A 16,751-nucleotide genomic window follows, 5' to 3' on the forward strand; every position below is an offset into this window, starting at 1 on the left:
TGTGTGTGTGTGTGTGTGTAGAGCAGTTCCACAATCTCTTTCCCAGCACCCATGTTGGGGGTCCATGGGTTGCACACCCCTTTCCCATCCTAACGACTCCTGGCACGGGCCCCCGCCCCATCCGCTTGTCCCCCACCTTGCTCCACTCTTCCATTGCTGCAACAAGCAGGGCAGTGTAGTTCTGAGCACATGGGCCCCCTGCAGCCTTCCCGACACATAGAATGCCTTCTAGCTTCTTATACCACATCTGCAATTCCCGACTATGAAAGAGTTGGTATCTGTTCATAAATGGGTCTTGTCTCTAATGGACAGCAGGGCAGTGCTGATAAAGCTCACACCGCATCAGGTGTCTGTGGGCTGGACTGGGCACAGCTTGGGAGCAGGGCCTCGAGTATCTCTGCACTGTGCAGCAAACCCCTGCACAGTCACCAGTGCTCAGCTCTCTCCTGAGTGCCAGGTGCTCCCTCCAACCCCACCCCCCCCCAAACACTAGGCACAGGAGGAGTACCCTCTTCAACTGCAGGTCAACCCTGGGCGCCCCTGCCCAAGCTCCTGCGCAAGACACCCGAGGGACCCTGGTGAAGAGGCCCTCCTGCCGCCCCTTCAGCCTCATCTTCCATTACTCACCGCCTTTACCAGTCTGTCTTCCCGTCGTAATGCTGAATCCCCCCCTGCTCTCCCCACTCCCACCCCGCTGACTTCTTGTCTCGACTTTAAACCCTGGCCCACTTTGGGCCTCCCCACAAAGGCTCTAGCCTGCACCTCTCCTGGCCTGTGCGCTGTCACCTTTCCAAACCCTGCGTGGCCTCGGCACTCCTCAGACATCCTCTCAGACCCTTCCTCTGTACCACTTGTGAACTAAAATAAAATCTTAACGCTCCCCTCCACTGGTTGACTGAATGGACCCCCTCTTGGCCAAGGGGATACCCTAAAACTGAGTTTTGGCCATGAGAAGGGAGGTCAGACGTGTCTCATCATGCCTGCTCCCATCCCATAGACATCCTTTGTGACTCATTAACAGGCCTAAGGCCATGCAAGACAAACCTGCAGGTCCTCGATTTACAGAACAAATCACTGAGCCTAGGCATAAGCCAGTGGCTTGCCTCTGATTAACAGACTTCCTCATCTTAAAACATTCCAAGCCTTTAGACAAAGCTTCATTTCTTTAACCAGTTACAAATCAAAGAGTCTTCAAACCCACCTATAACATGTAAGCCCCCCCACCTTGACATGTCCCAAGTTTTGGGGCCAAACCAATGTATACCTTCCATGTATTGATTTATGACTTTATGTGTAACTCTTGGCTCCCTGAAATGTATAAAACCAAACTGTAACCCAACCACAGCCAGACCACTTGCTCAGGGCTTCTTGGGTGTGGCTCTAGGCCATGGTCCTCAAATTTGGCTCAGAATAAACCTCTTTAAATTATTTTACGGAGTTTGGCTCCTTTTCCATTGACACATTGCAGAGCCTTCTGATTGCTCCTGTCCCTGACTTTACAACGAGGACAGGGTCCTTGTTCTATTCATGCTGTATTCTGCAAGTTCAACTTCCGGAGCAACGAAGATTACAATTAGAACTTTAACACACTGGACCTTCAAACCCCAAGACAAGCTTTAGGGTAAAGCTTTAAAGTTCTAAATATTGTGTTCTATTGTTAAGGAGTTTCACTCTTACTCCGAAAGGCTGTAAAAACAACAGTGTGGTGTGAAGAAACAGAACTTTTCACTAGAAGTCCCGACTCATGCAAAGGCTTCTTTTTACTTAAATGAGGACACACTAATGATATAAATCTACCACAGAGTTCTGTGCAACCATTCTGATGAATGAGGTAGATCTCTGCATTGAAAGATTTTCTTCACTTATAAAGTAAAAAAGCAAATCACAGAAAAATCAATGGTATGGAACCATTTACATTTTAAAAGCACCAAAAGATATTCTACACACATACAATGAGAAAAGGAAAGTTCGGGTGATTCACATATGCAGCACTAAACTGTCAACCAGTAACCTATGGGAAGGCAAACATGGTCAGTTGGAAGGAAGCCAGCCTTTCCACATGCTCCCATACTGTTTGCAAAAATTAAGAATTAAAAGCAAGCCCTCAAGACCTGCAAAATTTCAATAACCCTTGTACCTTACTGTCCAAATTATAGACTACCCTTGACCACCAAGTGTCTTGGGCCCCAGGTTCTCCAGCTCTACTTAGTATTGGGCAGCAATGGTACTACAGGGAGAAAGCGACCCGCATAGCGTAAAGTTAATAATAAGGATACGACTAATTCTTAGAGCTGTAATTGAGACACACTGTCTGCAAATCTTCACCCAAGAAAATCACGTGCTGTCATTGGAAGCAGGATGACAATAAATTTGTAGACACGTTCCACTCATGGATATCACTCAGTGTTCTAGTCCTTGGTGTTACCATTTGACAAGTAAACACTCAAAAATCTCTTAATCTGAAATTTAGAGTACAGCATCGAATCTGGGGAAGAGAGTACGAAGCAAGAAGAAAAATGCCAGACCCCTTCTGATCTCCAGACAGCAAAAATGGACTTTGATCCTACAGATAACTACAAAGATTAAATGACAGGAAGTGGACACTCTCCTTCCCCCCTCCCAAACTTCGCAAACACCAGCAGTGCCTGGCGTGGTACCATAGAAAATGCTGCCACATTATTTCTTTTGCTTTTTTCTACTTAAAGCTGATGTAGGCTCAACCTAAGGAAATGTGGCAATATTTTCTCTTGAACTATAGAAAATAGAATATACTCCCCGAGCCTACCAAATGAATGTATCTCCTCAGTTTCCTGATGGAAAGAATAGCTTCATTAAAGAAAAAGAAAAATCAATGGTATGAAACCATTGAGAGCAAGAAAAGGGAAAAATCCTTCCTACCCCATCCCAGCATCAGACAAGAAGAGCTGCGGAAAAGGTAAGCAAAGCCCTGCCGTTACCATGGTCCCGGCACCAGTAAGGCTCAAGCCACACGAGGGACCTCATTTTTCACGTGCAGACACTCTACTCATCCCCTCTGACCCAGTCAGTTCCCTGGCACGTGCAAGGCACGGACGGTGCCAGCAAGTGATGACGTCTCTGCTGAAAACTGCTGACACACACCAGCTCCTTCTGAGCGAGCACTAGGGATTAAGTTTGACTGTTGATGAATGCCGAAAGCAAAGAAAGGTGGGGGGTGGGGAGGGCAGTACTAGTTAGGAAGAAAAAGTAAATTTTGACTTCTCACCACAACTTCCAAAGGGAGGAACAATCATCTAACCAAACCAGAATGCTAACATACAACAGAACATGCAAAGCTATATTAATTTCTTTTAGAAAATAGATCATTACGATTAAAAACAAGAAAAAACGGTATACATCTTACGGATTAGTGCAAAAGGCAAAGGAGAAATTTTTTAAAAGAGGGATCATGGCTTTGGGGATAATTTTACTGCTTCTTGTTCAAAAGTTTTGTCAGTAATATATTTGATACTAGATCTTTATGTAGAATGATAAAGAAAAGTCAATGGAAATAAACTTCACAAGAGCTAAGAAATGATCAAACTTGTCTGAGGGCCAAAAAGGAAGATCTGCCTAAATGAAGAGACATGCACTATTTCTGGAGGGGAAGGCATTTTAATATGCATAAATTAAGAGGATTGTAATGTTCATCTTCTTTGCCCTTCACTTTCTAGATTTTCTGCATTGAGCACCTTATTTTCCTATTTCTACATTATTTTGTAATTTTTAAGTGGGAGTTTTAAAAATCTTAACCACAGTTTGAAGTCAGCCTTTTCATTCTGGGTTCAAAGAGTAGAGAGAGAAAGCAGGTGGGGAGGAAACTAGGAGGCCCTCCTCCAAGCCACAACACCCACAGTGTGACCCCATCTGCCGCACCCCAACCTAGAGGGCACTGTCCCTCAGGGCTCATCCTCCCCAGGGGCTGGCCATCACACGGATGGCCCCCGGACATGGATGTTCCTAGAGGTTAGCTTAATGTGCTTTGACGTCAGCTTTCATTGGAGAGGGTGGAGGCAAAATCCAAAATCCACAAGTGTGCGGAACAGGAAGGCTGCAGGTGAGGGGGGCGCATGTGGCATAGGGGATGGAAAGAGTGAAGGGCACAACAAGGGTGGGCATGTGCAGGGAGGTGGGAGCAAGGGTGTGGCTGCCTGGTGAGGGGGGAGCAGGGCAGGGCCATGGAGGTGCCCTGCCATGGAGCAGGTTCAAACGTGTATCTCCCAGCTCCACCTAGAACAATTGGGGACCCTGCAGACACAGTGCACAGCAGTTGGCAAAAATACTACTGTCCCATCAGAGGCATGGGCCTTCGAACCATCTAAGCTAGAGAAACTGAGGCTATGGGGGATTCAATCCAGACAAAATGATGATTAGCCACTGGGGACCATCACACTGCCCCCCCCCCCCATTAGCCACCTTAGAGGTGTAAAGAAAGGGGAAAGGGCTCCCACTGCAGGGCCAACCAGGAAGACAGGACATCACTGGGCCACCCATAAGACAAGGGCAATACCAAGAAATATGTCCAAATCCAATCCTCCAAAATACCTCCTGACCTCTCCTGCAGGCACCCAACAGGGCTGTCTCAAAGTAACATTTCTTCCTGGACACATGTCATGAAAAGCCTACCCCTCCACCTCACACCCATTAGGAGGTTACTATAATAACCAAATTAAAAAAATAGTACATGGTAGCAAGGATGTGGGAAATCTGAAACCCTCCTGTACTACTGGTGGGAATGAAAATGGTGCAGCCACTGTGAAAAACAGTATGTTAGCTCCTCAGAAAGTTAGGTTACTATATGGTCCTGCAATTCCACTTCTGGGTATACACTCAAAACAAAAGAAAGCAGCAACTCAAAGAGATGCCTGTATCTGCACACCCAAGCTCACAGCAGCACTATTCACGATAGCCAAAAGGTGGAAAAACCTAAATGCCTACGGACAGATGGATGGATAAACAAAATGTGTCTGTCCATACAATGGAATATTACTCAGCCTTAAAAAGGAAGGAAATTCTGACACATGCTGCAACATGGATCAACCTTGAGGACATTATGCTGAGTGAAATAAACCAGTCACAAAAGGACAAGTACTGTATGATTCTCCTCTATTAGGTACCCAGAGTAGTGAAATTCTTGGAGACAGAAAGTAGAATGGTGGTTTCCAGGTCCTTGAGAGAGTGGGATGCTATTTAATGGGTGCAGAGTATCAGGTGGGGAAGAAGAAAAAGTTCTGGAGGTTGGTTGTAAAACAACATGAACGTATACAGACCCTTAAAGATGATTAAGATGGTGAACTTTATGTTACGTAGCCTACACCTAAGAAATGGGGTAGGAGCAGCCCTAGGGTTTCTTTTGGTCCCTCTATGCCACCACAGAATCACTGTAGCCAGATTGAGACTTGGAGAAGCATGCTTAACTGCCCTGTGCCTCAGTTTCCCTATCTTTAAAATGGAGAGAGCATCTCCCCCCTCACTCCTCATTGCAGGGTGATTGTAGCAGGTCCTTCCTCCTGCCCAAAGTGAGGGCTGCATTTCAGCACCTGCATGGGGGAGTGGGGGTACAGGGGGCAGTTACTATATTAAAAACCTGGGATAGAAATTTTGCCTTTTAAGTAATTACAAAGCACTGGTGTAGACAGGGGAACAGGAATTAGAATTAAATTCTACAGAACAGCAAAAGAAACTAAGAGGAAGAAAAGAAGAACCTGATTTCGCTGTATACAAGTTTTGCTGAGAACCACCAAGTTTCTGAGGCCCCATTATTCAGGGCTAAAGACCATATCCACAAGAGCCATCACTGGCCTCTTAATGAACGTCACATTAATTTGGTCCTTGTACTGATAACAACTGAGCCGTCCTACACCTTTAACCTTCCATTGCTGATATAACCCAGCTGCCTGTTCCCGCCTTTAAAAAAAAAAAAGAAGAAGAAGCCAGGTCACTTACAGTATACACGTCAACTAAATTCTAACTTTGAACCAGCATGTTTTGTTTTTGATTTCTAAAAATACTATAAAAATATTCAAAGATACTAAGAATAACATTCCAAGATCTCACCACCCTAACAAAATTGCTTTCATTTTCTAGCACATTCAGACTCCTGAAAACAGACTACTCTGAAGATGTCTGAATGTTTCTGCCATTGCTTTCCTTCACTTATTTATTTTTGTTAGAGCAATTCTTAAAAAGCCTAACCAAAAAGTCGAAAGAAACTGATGGATTAATTGCAAATTCACTCATCCTTCTAAATGAAAGAGCAGTGAGGAAACCCTCGCCTCACTCCGAGCAGCTCCAGCTTGTGGGCGGCCATTGCCCTCCCCGCCTGGGAGGAGTCCCTCCATGTCACAGGTTACTTGAGAACACCCACACCTGGAAATATCTTTTTCCCCATGTGGGACATCAATTGAAGCTATCATCTCTTTAAAGAAATCCAATTCCTCGCAGTATTTTAAAAAAATTATTACTATCTGCAAGGTATAAGAGAACATAGTATTTCCATCTTATAAGTGGGGAAAAGAAAAATGAAACAGAAGTTTAGATGGCTTGCCCCAAATTACAGGGTGAGCTGAATTGGAGTAAATGAGACCACTCCTTTCAGAAAAGGGCCAACCCCGAATCGTTCCTCCCCACATTTATCCTTCAGGTAACCCCTAAGACCTATCGCACTTGCAAAACATAAGAAAAGAAACTTGAAGTGGGCATTGCTGTGGGTTCAATACACATAGAGAACCTATCCATGATAGATGTTTTATGAGGCCAGTTACCTCTCCAACTTCACACATGCGCTCAATTTCTTCACTACCTTAGTCCATTCCAGCTGCTATAGCAAAATACCATCATTGGGTGGCTAATAAACAAGTTTATTTCTCACAGTTCTAGAGGCCGGGAAGTCCAAGATCAAGGCACCGGCAGGTTCAGGGCCTGGTGAGGACTCACTTCCATGTTCATAGGTGGCGTCTTCTCACTGTGTGCTCACATGGTGAAAGGAGCCAGAGTACCCTTGGTTCACTAATCCCATCAATGAGGGCTCCCCCTAGCCCCCGACCTAATCACCTCTCAAAGGCCCCACCTCTTAATGCCATCACCCTGGGGGTTAGGTTTCAACATATGAATCTTGGGGGACACAAACAGTCAGACCACAGCACTGGCCTATACAGCAGTACCATACACCAGGACTAAAATCCACCAGCATATCTATAAAAGGCAGGAGCCCAGGAGAGATGGACACAGCAAAGCACAACATTCAGCTACAGTGGCTGCTCTCAAAATGAAAAACTGATTATACTTTGCCCTGACCTCATGTTTGAATACTTAAAAACATGTTCATCAAAATCTCTCCTTTCCCATGCTGCATGAATTCTCACTGAATCAAGTTTATGTCAGGTCAGACTTCCACCCTCTGCTTTACGGGCCCCAAAGACTCCTGCTCCTTGTACTCTGCCACCTCCTGTCTCTGCTCATGCCGTCCCCTTCACCTTCAACCCCACTACCCAAATCCTATCCATCTGCTAAATGCCAACCCAACGTCCCGCACCGCAAGGACATCCAATTCTTTCAAAGTCCCAGGTCTCATCTCATGGTATTCAGCACCTTACCCTGACCACCTTACCTTGTCCAGTTCTTAAGAGCTACATGGGGAAATAGGAAAACTGTTGAAAATACAGACTCCCGGGTCCTAAGCTGTTTCTACCTGGCTTTTCCCACACCAAGAACCAATTCTCCAACTCTGCAGACACCAACTGGGTGCCCAATGATTTGATCAATTCTGGTACTAATGGCCTGGGGCTGCTACTTCTGACTGACCAGCTAGAAATCAGGGGTTCCCAAGATCCTCTTCTCAGGTTCAATAATTTGCTAGGACAGTTCACAGAACTCAAGAAAACAGTTTATTAACAATTACCAGTCTATTATAAAGGATACAACTCAGGAACAGCCAAATGGAAGAGATGCTTAGGGCAAGGTAGGGCGGGGGGGGGGAGGGTTCTGTGCCCTCTTGGGTGCGACACCTCCCAGCACACCATCCCAGTGTACTCAGCAGCCCAGAGCTCCCCAAGTCCCACCCACTCCTTTCCTGGAGGTCGTAGGTGGAGCTGAGTTCCAACCCTGTAATGGCTTGGTCTTTCTGGTGACCAGCCCCATCCTGAGGCTATCTAGGGACCCCAGCTAGGTCACCTCATTAGCATAAACTGAGGCACATGGTGAGGGGGATGTCTCATTATGAATAACAGAAGACACTCCCATCACTCAGGAAATTCTGCCCTGTTCAGGAGCTCTGTGCCAGGAACCAGAAACAAAGACCAAATATGCTTTTGTATTATGCTACACCAGGCTTGAGAAAGCAGTGCAACTGACATCACAAAAAACACTTAACATCCCCAGTACATAATGAGTTCTTTAAAATGAGGGGAACAGACCAAAAACTGAATAGAAAAATGGGCAAACAGATAAACAGTTCATAGTAAAAGACCTATAAATATGCCTGAAACATTTTAAAAGATGCTTAACTTCAGTCATAATAAGAGAAATGCAAATTTAAGTGACAAGGAGATACCATTTTTCACACTGCTGAAAATTTAAACACCTGTCAAGACACTGTACAGGATGCAAGAATAAACAGCAGCTCTCACACATCGCTGGTGGGAGCCTGTGCAGAAGTTTATTCACTGCAGTGGTATTTGTAATAGTAAAATATTTGGAATAATTTAAATGTCATTCCTTAGGAGACTGGTCAAATAAACTACACTCTCACAGGAGTACTATGTAGCTCTAACTTCTATAAAGAGATATACGTTTCTTTCCAGGAGCAAGAAAAAAAAGATGCAAAATAGTCCATACAGTATGTTATTGTTGGAGCAAAACAAATAGTCTGCAGCCTATGTCTGCAAAATTAAACATGGGATGGTTAAAACAAATTAATAAAGGAGGAAATTGAGTGGAGAGACTACAGATTACAGTAAAAGACATCTCAGTATAATTTTTGAAACAGTTTAACTTTTGAACCATGGAAATGGTTTACATATTTTAAACAATCAGAAAGAAAAAAGCAAACCCTAAAATTGAACACAAACCAAAAACAAAAGTAAACAACTTGTATCAGGCATAGAAAAAAATTATTTCAAGTAACTTTTGAACACAATACTCTAACTGTACATCCTTAGTGGGATACAGTCCAAGGACAAAAGAACTGTAAAGAAATCCTGAGTTTTCTTAGGTCTGTTGTTGATAGTGGCATACGTGTAGCAATTCTGAAACTATTTTATCTGTAGGTAGCACGGAATAAATGAGTATATTGCTATTGGCAACAAGATTTTCATTATAGAGAAAAAGGAATGGGGGAAGGTAAGGAAGGAATGTGTTAAGGTTTAATTTTGGGTTCCAGCATAAACTCATGATTGAAAAAAAATCCTTAGAGGTATCCCATGACATAGAGGAAAAAAAAATATCCATTTCCTGGCTCTGCCCACTGAAAGGGTCGGAAGCGATGACAACCCCTTAGCAATGGGTACAACTAGTTCTCAGACCTTGGTTTCTAAACAATGTTCTCCACTGAAAGGAACACGCTCTCCCTGAAGGATCCAAGGTTTGGGAAGAAGAGAGTAAGATAAGCCTGGAACCTCTAGCGATCAAGGAAGTGCTCAAAGACCAAAAGAATCCATAAGTCCACAGTGATTTAAAAAAGACCATAGTACATTTAATGGTGGTTTCCTAAAACGTCCACATCTTAAATCCTAGAACATGTGAACGTGACCTACTTGAAAAAGGGTTTTTGCAGATGGAATTAAAAATCTTGAAACAAAAAGATCATCCTGGATTATCCAGTTGGGCCCTAAATTCAGTGACAAATGTTCTTACAAGAGACACTTGGCAGACAGATGAGGAGGCCGTGTGACCACAGAGGCAGAGGATGGCCCGATGCAGGCACAAGCCAAGAAGCCCTGGCGCCACCAAGGAGCCTTCAGAGGGAGCTCGGCTCTGCCAACACCTTGATTTCAGACTCTGGCCTCCAGAACTCTGAGAATAAATTTCTCTTGTTTTATTTAAAGTCACCGAGTTTGGGGTAATTCATTACAGCAGCCACAGAAAACTAATAGAAGAAAGAGGGAAGGAAAGTTATTTTCAAAAGGATGCCAGTTAATAGACATAGAAGGATTCACCAAGTTAGAAAATCACTATGTGCAATCCCCAGTACACAAACTGGTCCAGACAAGGACATAAAACGGACACCTAATGTGCTGGCTGGAGAAAAAGATATTCATAGTTTCTAAGAATCACCCCACAGATTGTGGACTGCGAAATGTACTTTTAAAATGAAATGATGCAGAGGCCACCCCTTCGAGGGCATCCCACTTAGCATCATTCACAGTGGGACCACCCAGACATTACATCTCCCTGATGTGATGCCAATGAACAAGCATAATTATAAAAAATGCTTAACTGAATTTGATCATAAGGAGACAATCAGATAAATCCAGAATGTGAGACATTTTACAAGACAATTGGTCTGGTCTTTTGTTAAAAAAAAAAAAAAAAAAAAAAATAGAGACTAATAAGCAGAGAGAGAGAAACAAATGAACAAACAAAAATCATGCCATTAATAGCTCTAGAAACTTGAGAGACATAATAACCAAATGCAAACTGTAAATCTTGACTGGATCCTAGATTTTAAACAAAAACAAACATAAAGCCCAGAAAGGCTATAAAACACATTTATGGTACAATTGGGAGAAATTTAAATATGGACTGTATCTCAGATGATATTATTTATGTTAACTTTTAGGGTATGATAATGGTAATAAAATCATATAGAAGAATGCTTTTATTCTTAGGAGATGTATATAAAGTATTTAAAGGTTAAGTATTTTGATGTCTGCAACTTTCAAATATTTCAACAAAAACGTATATATAAAATATATATTTAGTATGAAGAGAGTGCAAGAGAGGGCAAATGTGGAAAGAATGTAAGTAACTGGTGAATCCAGGTGGAGGGTATGTGGGTGCTCGCTAAATTATTCTTTCAGAAGAAAGGGCAGAAAATAGGTATGGAAATTTTCCAAATGAAATGTTGAAGTTTCACTACAATTTCCAGGTTATCCTCCAAACCCTGAGGCAGGGGGAGAATATCCCCAGGTCCTATCCAACAGGTCCGGGGAGAACCCCAGGAACTTGCACTTAACAAGCCCAAGCTGATTGTCACACTCAGGTGAGTCTGAGCATTCCACTGGTACAACATGTTTGTTTTTAGCTACTCTTTCTCCATGAGAGCCTGCTGCCGTCATAACGTCTAACTTGCCGCACATCCTCTGTGGCAGCAGGCCAGGAATTGTTTTCTGAGTGAATTTATGAGGGCAACTGCTCGTCAAGTGGGGGGTGATCATATTAAGGGCAAAACTGTACTTTAACAAAAATCCAACCCCAAAGAAATATGAGATCTATTACCATAAATATAAAGCTAATGCATATAAAACATTCTTTTATACGGTTTTCAGGTATTCTGTCTTGTTTTTTCAGTGGAATAAAAGTGACATGAAAGAAAAGGTACAACTGAAATGCCATTACAACAAAATCCAGGACATACCAAAATTAACATAAATATTTTCAGATGACACAACTCTAGTCTTTCAGAGCTGAAGGTGAAAAGATAATGGCTCCTAAACCCCACTAAAATGTCAGAAAATATCTTTTTCTCCCCTTTGAGTTCTTATTTTTGTTGTTTAAAGAATAAATCCAGATGGACAGGGAAAGGGGAGGAGGACCAGCAACCTGCTGCTGAGAGGCGGAATGGGCAGGGCAGAGGGGTGGGCAGAGGAATGGGGGGGACATGGGATCGAGGCAAGCAGTGGGAACAGCCAGTTTACACCTAGAAAGGGTCAGAATAATAGTAGTTCCAAAACGAGGGAAAATAGAAAATGCAGGGGCAGGGGAGGATTACCAAAGAATAATTGAAGAAAATTCCCAAACTGAAAAGTAAGTGTTTCTGGGTTGCAAGGACACAAAAATACCCAACATGCTGGATAAAATGGCCTAGCACTGTGGATTTCTGAATACTGGGGATGTATTAGTCAAGGCTTTGTTAAACCACAGCAACAGGCAATGCAAAAACCCTCAGAAGCTTAAAACAACACAGATTTATGTATTCTAAGTTTTTTCAACTGAATGGGGTGGACAGGAGGGGGCCTCTGCACCATGAGCACCACCACCTTGAACACAGCTGGTTACCAAACCAAAGGGAAAGAAAATCCCGGCAGCAACTGACATTTGCAGCTAAATGCAGGGCCCAGGTGTGAAATGCGGCTCTTCTGCTCAGTTCCTGGGCAGGCAGTAGGCACAGCCTTGGGCAGTGTCTACTGAGGCCACCAAGCAGGAGGGATGAGGAAGGACAGTCCTGCCTCAGCCAGGGGCAGAGGGCCTGGAATGCGTAAACACTACCAGGGGCAAAAAGAAGATCCTACAATCTTCCAGAAGGAAAAGGACTGGCTTGAAGCTCTTCGACAATACTGGAAACCAGAAAGGAATGGATCAATGCCTTAAGAACTCTGAAGGAACGTTTTTTCTAGAATTCTACATTATCAATCTATCAAGTATAAAGGCAGAAAAGACACTTATGGACAAAGCCTTGAAATTCACCTCCTGCCACATCCAAACCAGAGAGTGAAACAAGAAAAGAGGAAATCAGGAAATGGGAGCCCTGCACTGAGCAGCCCAAAAGGAGGGGACTGAGGCTGGGGCGGTTCCTAGGCACATGGGCCAGGTACAGAAGGCTCCAGGGGCCCCACTTCCTGACGGTGTGCTGACAGTGGGGGCGTCCTATGCTAATTGACACCTTGGGGCAAGAGCAGACAACTCATAAAGTGTCTGGAGTTGGATCCATCATCACACATAAAAAGTAAAGCAAATTAACAAGCCAGCCAATTATTACCTCCAGAGAAAACAAAAAGTAACGTGTGACATGACTCACTTTGAATATCATTTACACAGTCATACTGGTTAACACTCGATGTTGTTCTCAAGATAACACCACATCTACACGGGGATGGTGAGCATGTGTGGGGAGAAGAAAGAGAATAAACAAATATCTTGCAAAGAACAAAGTCACTAGGTAATATCTACAACTGAAAAATCAGGAAGCAGATGATTCAGCAACACAAAAATAAATATCAAAACAATCAGCTAAAAGAAGTGACGTGCTTGTTTCTGGGTAGGCGGGAATAATGGCAGGGGATATTGTTTAACCTAACAAACCCTGCAGAGGCTATTTGCCTATAAACTCTGCAGAAAATATCTAACCTTTTAAACTACATGTGTATTAAATAACAAAAACACTAAAGGTAATTCAAGCTGAGTCTCTGCCTAGGAACTACCTAGGAGGTTGGCATGATTTTTGATTCACTACAACCGAGCTGTTCCAATGAGCTATTAGCACTGCTTTAAGTGCTATGATGGGCTGAAACACCTAAGACAATCCTTGTCCTCAGGAGTGGGAATTTCATTGAGGCGGGGAAAAACATATGCATGGAAAAGAACTCAACTGCAATGCAAGCTGGCATATGGTCACCGCTCAAGACATGGTGCAGAAGAGTTATGTAGTAACAAGGAGGGAGACTCCGGTCCCGAGTAGGCAACAAAGACTTTAGGAAAGATGAAAGGAGTAGAATGAGAAACACTAACAGAACTTGAGGAAAAGGGAGGGCACTGCTAGAAGGCAGGCTGGCTAACAGTGATGGTGGGTGTAATTTGGGAGTATGGACAGTTTTTTCACAGGTGAGATTTTACTGGTAACAGGGAGGGCAAGGTTATTATCAGGAAAAGCAGAGATTAGAAATCACAGGTGTCACTATTGAGAGACTTCATTTTCAGCTCCTTGGATGCTATCAATCAGAAACCCTGTAACATTTTTTCCTGCAAAGTAGCTCAGACTTAATATACCTGCTCATTATTAACACTGCCTCCAACCTAGTCTTAAACCATGCTGAAATCACCCATTTCGTGGGCTGCCAGCTCTAGCCCGTCTGCCCAGGGCAGCTTCATCACTGTACTGTCTTCACACTCCAACGACACTACCCCTCCTTGCCCTACTAGAATCGTCCCTGCTCTTGGCTGCCGGAGCACCTCTGCACACACTGTTCCTTCCGGACCGTGTTCCCTACTATGCACCCCCTGTTAACTCCTAGACACCCTTCCATTCCCAGCTTACTCCCTGATTGCTCTCACTCAGGATCAGCAGTCCCTGTCACAAGCTCTCACACATTCCTTTTCTCATACCAGTTTGTAATTTACCCTTCATTTGGATGATCATTCAATTCATGCCCACCTCACTCTCTTGGCCAGTGGCTCACAAAGTTGGGTCCCAGACCACATCAGTACCATCATCACAGGAGAACCTATTAGAAATACAGATTCTCAAGCCACATCCAAGACCTACTGAATCAGAAACTTGAGGTGGAAGGCAGCGATCTGTGTTTAAAAAAAAAAAAAAAAAAAAACTCCAGGTGTTTCTGATGCACATACTCAAGCCTGAGAGCCACTGCGCTAGATTATGCAGTTAATGGCACAGACCAGGTGTTTTCATACCCCATGGTGTCACCTGCTGCCAAGTTCAGCAACAAACAACAGTAAGGTAAGATTTCCTGATTGAATGAATAATTGGTGAAAACTTTCCATGGCTCCATAAATCCCCTCCCTTATTAATTCTAAACCCCCATGAATAACTTCAGAATCCCCCAAAATCAATACTGAATGTCCATCCAAAGACCTGGGTTCTAGCCCCAGCTCCCAGGCTGTTCTAGGTTCAGACTTTGGCATTCCATCGCTTACCATGTGTGATCATCCATAAACTTCCCAATCTCTCTGGGCCTTAATTTCCTCACCTCTAAAATGGGAATAATTATGGCACCTATTTCCTAGGATTGAGATAATTAATGAGACAACGGCACTAAGAATCATGACTACACATACACGGTTAAGCACTTAACAAACTTAGGTATTATTATTGTCATAATAATAAAGAAAACTTAAACTTTAAGTAGTCTTTCCTCTTGAGTCCCAGCTTTCTTACTCAAGATGGACCACACACACGTCAGGCTAGCTCTCCCTCCCTTACAAAACTACTCATATCTAACACCCATAGCAGGCCTGAAACCTTCCCTAGGAACCTAGAGTCCTGCTACAGCTTTCCCGGCTCCACCTCCTGAACAGCTGGGCTGGAGCAGACAGACTTGGTTGTACTCACACTTGTCTTCCTAGAGCTCAAATGAAGTCACTTCAGTTAAGTGAAGTCCCCACTTAACTCGGCAATCAGATCTTGGTAACTCAACCGGTTAGGAGGTGGTTTCATTTCAGTATGTACCTGTCTGGGTGGCTAGGATTCAAACGGAGCTCACACAGGGAGCCTAGTTCTACTCCAATTTTGGTACTCGGTAAAGCATTAATAGCAGCAATTAAAATTTACTCCCATCGAATAGATCTTAAAAATAAAAAGGATGGTTTCTCCCTTCCCTAAGAAGCAGAGGGTCCACCACCTGCCTGCCAAGTGCCCCTCTTACCCTGTCTCCAGGCAGCAGGCTGTGTGTGAGAGATGACAGAAACGCGAACTGCACACAGCAAAACCACGGGCACGCCCCGCTCGGTCACCAAGGTGTGCCTCCCTGCTGGGCCTGGGGGGACACCTGGCATGGGGTGCCCTTTCGCCCGGACATCCGCTAGGGCCGGCAACGCTTGGTTCCCCAAGAGTTAAATGCTGAGTAATTTTCCTGAGGAGCAAGCAGTGGGAGCGGGGGCTCTGCCAATGGCAACAGTATTTTTATCCTACTTAAACCAACACGGCGGCGCGGCCGCGGGTGTCCCCAAGGGTGTCCCCGCGCGGCACGCTCCGGAATCGCCGGCCGGGACCCTCGCTGGCTTCCAGGACGACGTGGACAGCAGCGCTGCCGCCGAGTTCCACGCGACCGGGCAGGGGGCCGCGGGATCAGCCGAGGACGGCTGCGCCTTGGCCGTGCGGGCCCGGCGGTCACCGCACCCGGGCAAGGGCCGCTCCGCCGGGCCGCCCGCTCTCCGCGCCCGGGCCTAAGCGGTAGAGGGTCTGAGCCCAAGTTGGCCGGTTGCTTCGCTGCAAGAGTGGAAAGGGGTGCGAGCAGGAAGCGCACGTCCCGGCCGGGCATGGAGGGACACGGGGCTGCTGGGCCGACCCGGGGCCCCGACTGCCCGCCGCCCGGCCCGCCGCGGCGCGGGGGAATGAATGGGGCTCCCTAGCCGGTCGCGGGCGCGCACTCACAAGCGACGTAGGCGAACAGGGCGATGCCCAGCAGCAGCTTCATCCTCCTGCGGTTGACGGCAGACACGAGGCGCAGTAGCGCCTTGCTCACCATCCCCGGGAGCCGCGCCGGTCCAGTTCCCTGCCGCGCGGCGGCCCGCCTGCTGCACAATGCGCCGCGGCGGCGGCCGGGACAGCCCCGCCCCCTGCCGCCCGCGCGAGCTCGCCCCCGCGCACCAGGCTTCCTGCCGGTGGGAGCACTGCGCACGCGCAACCCCGCCCCCACCTTCGGCTCCGCCCCCACCCCGCGCCCCGCTCCGTGCCTCCTCTCCCCGCAGGCGCAGTTGCTGCCGCGCGCGCCTCGGTTTTCGAAGAATGTGGCCGAGAGGGCTGGCGGGGTGGGCGCGGCGCATGCGCGTCCCGGCGTGTTTTCCCAGGGCGCGAAGGTGCGTCCCGCTGAGGTGTGTCCCCATCCCGGAGCGCTTCC

At 45.7% G+C, this 16,751-nt stretch overlaps 1 protein-coding gene across 3 annotated transcripts in view; it reads right to left on the reverse strand.

Annotated features, from left to right (window-relative positions):
- Positions 1-16,468, reverse strand: part of UXS1 (UDP-glucuronate decarboxylase 1) — an 83,858-nt gene extending 67,390 nt beyond the window's left edge. For 2 of the 3 annotated variants that reach the window (XM_012664304.1, XM_012664303.1), the window contains exon 1: positions 16,286-16,462. In XM_012664304.1, the coding sequence (XP_012519758.1) occupies positions 16,286-16,379 (94 nt within the window). In that variant the 5' untranslated portion in view covers positions 16,380-16,462. Of the gene's footprint in view, positions 1-16,285 lie in introns of all 3 variants that reach the window. The other variant, XM_012664305.1, reaches the window with a different exon arrangement.
- Positions 16,469-16,751: the final 283 nt, after the last annotated feature.

This window comes from Propithecus coquereli, unplaced genomic scaffold (assembly GCF_000956105.1).
Source record: "Propithecus coquereli isolate 6110/MARCELLA unplaced genomic scaffold, Pcoq_1.0 Scaffold88, whole genome shotgun sequence".
Lineage (NCBI taxonomy): Eukaryota > Metazoa > Chordata > Mammalia > Primates > Indriidae > Propithecus > Propithecus coquereli.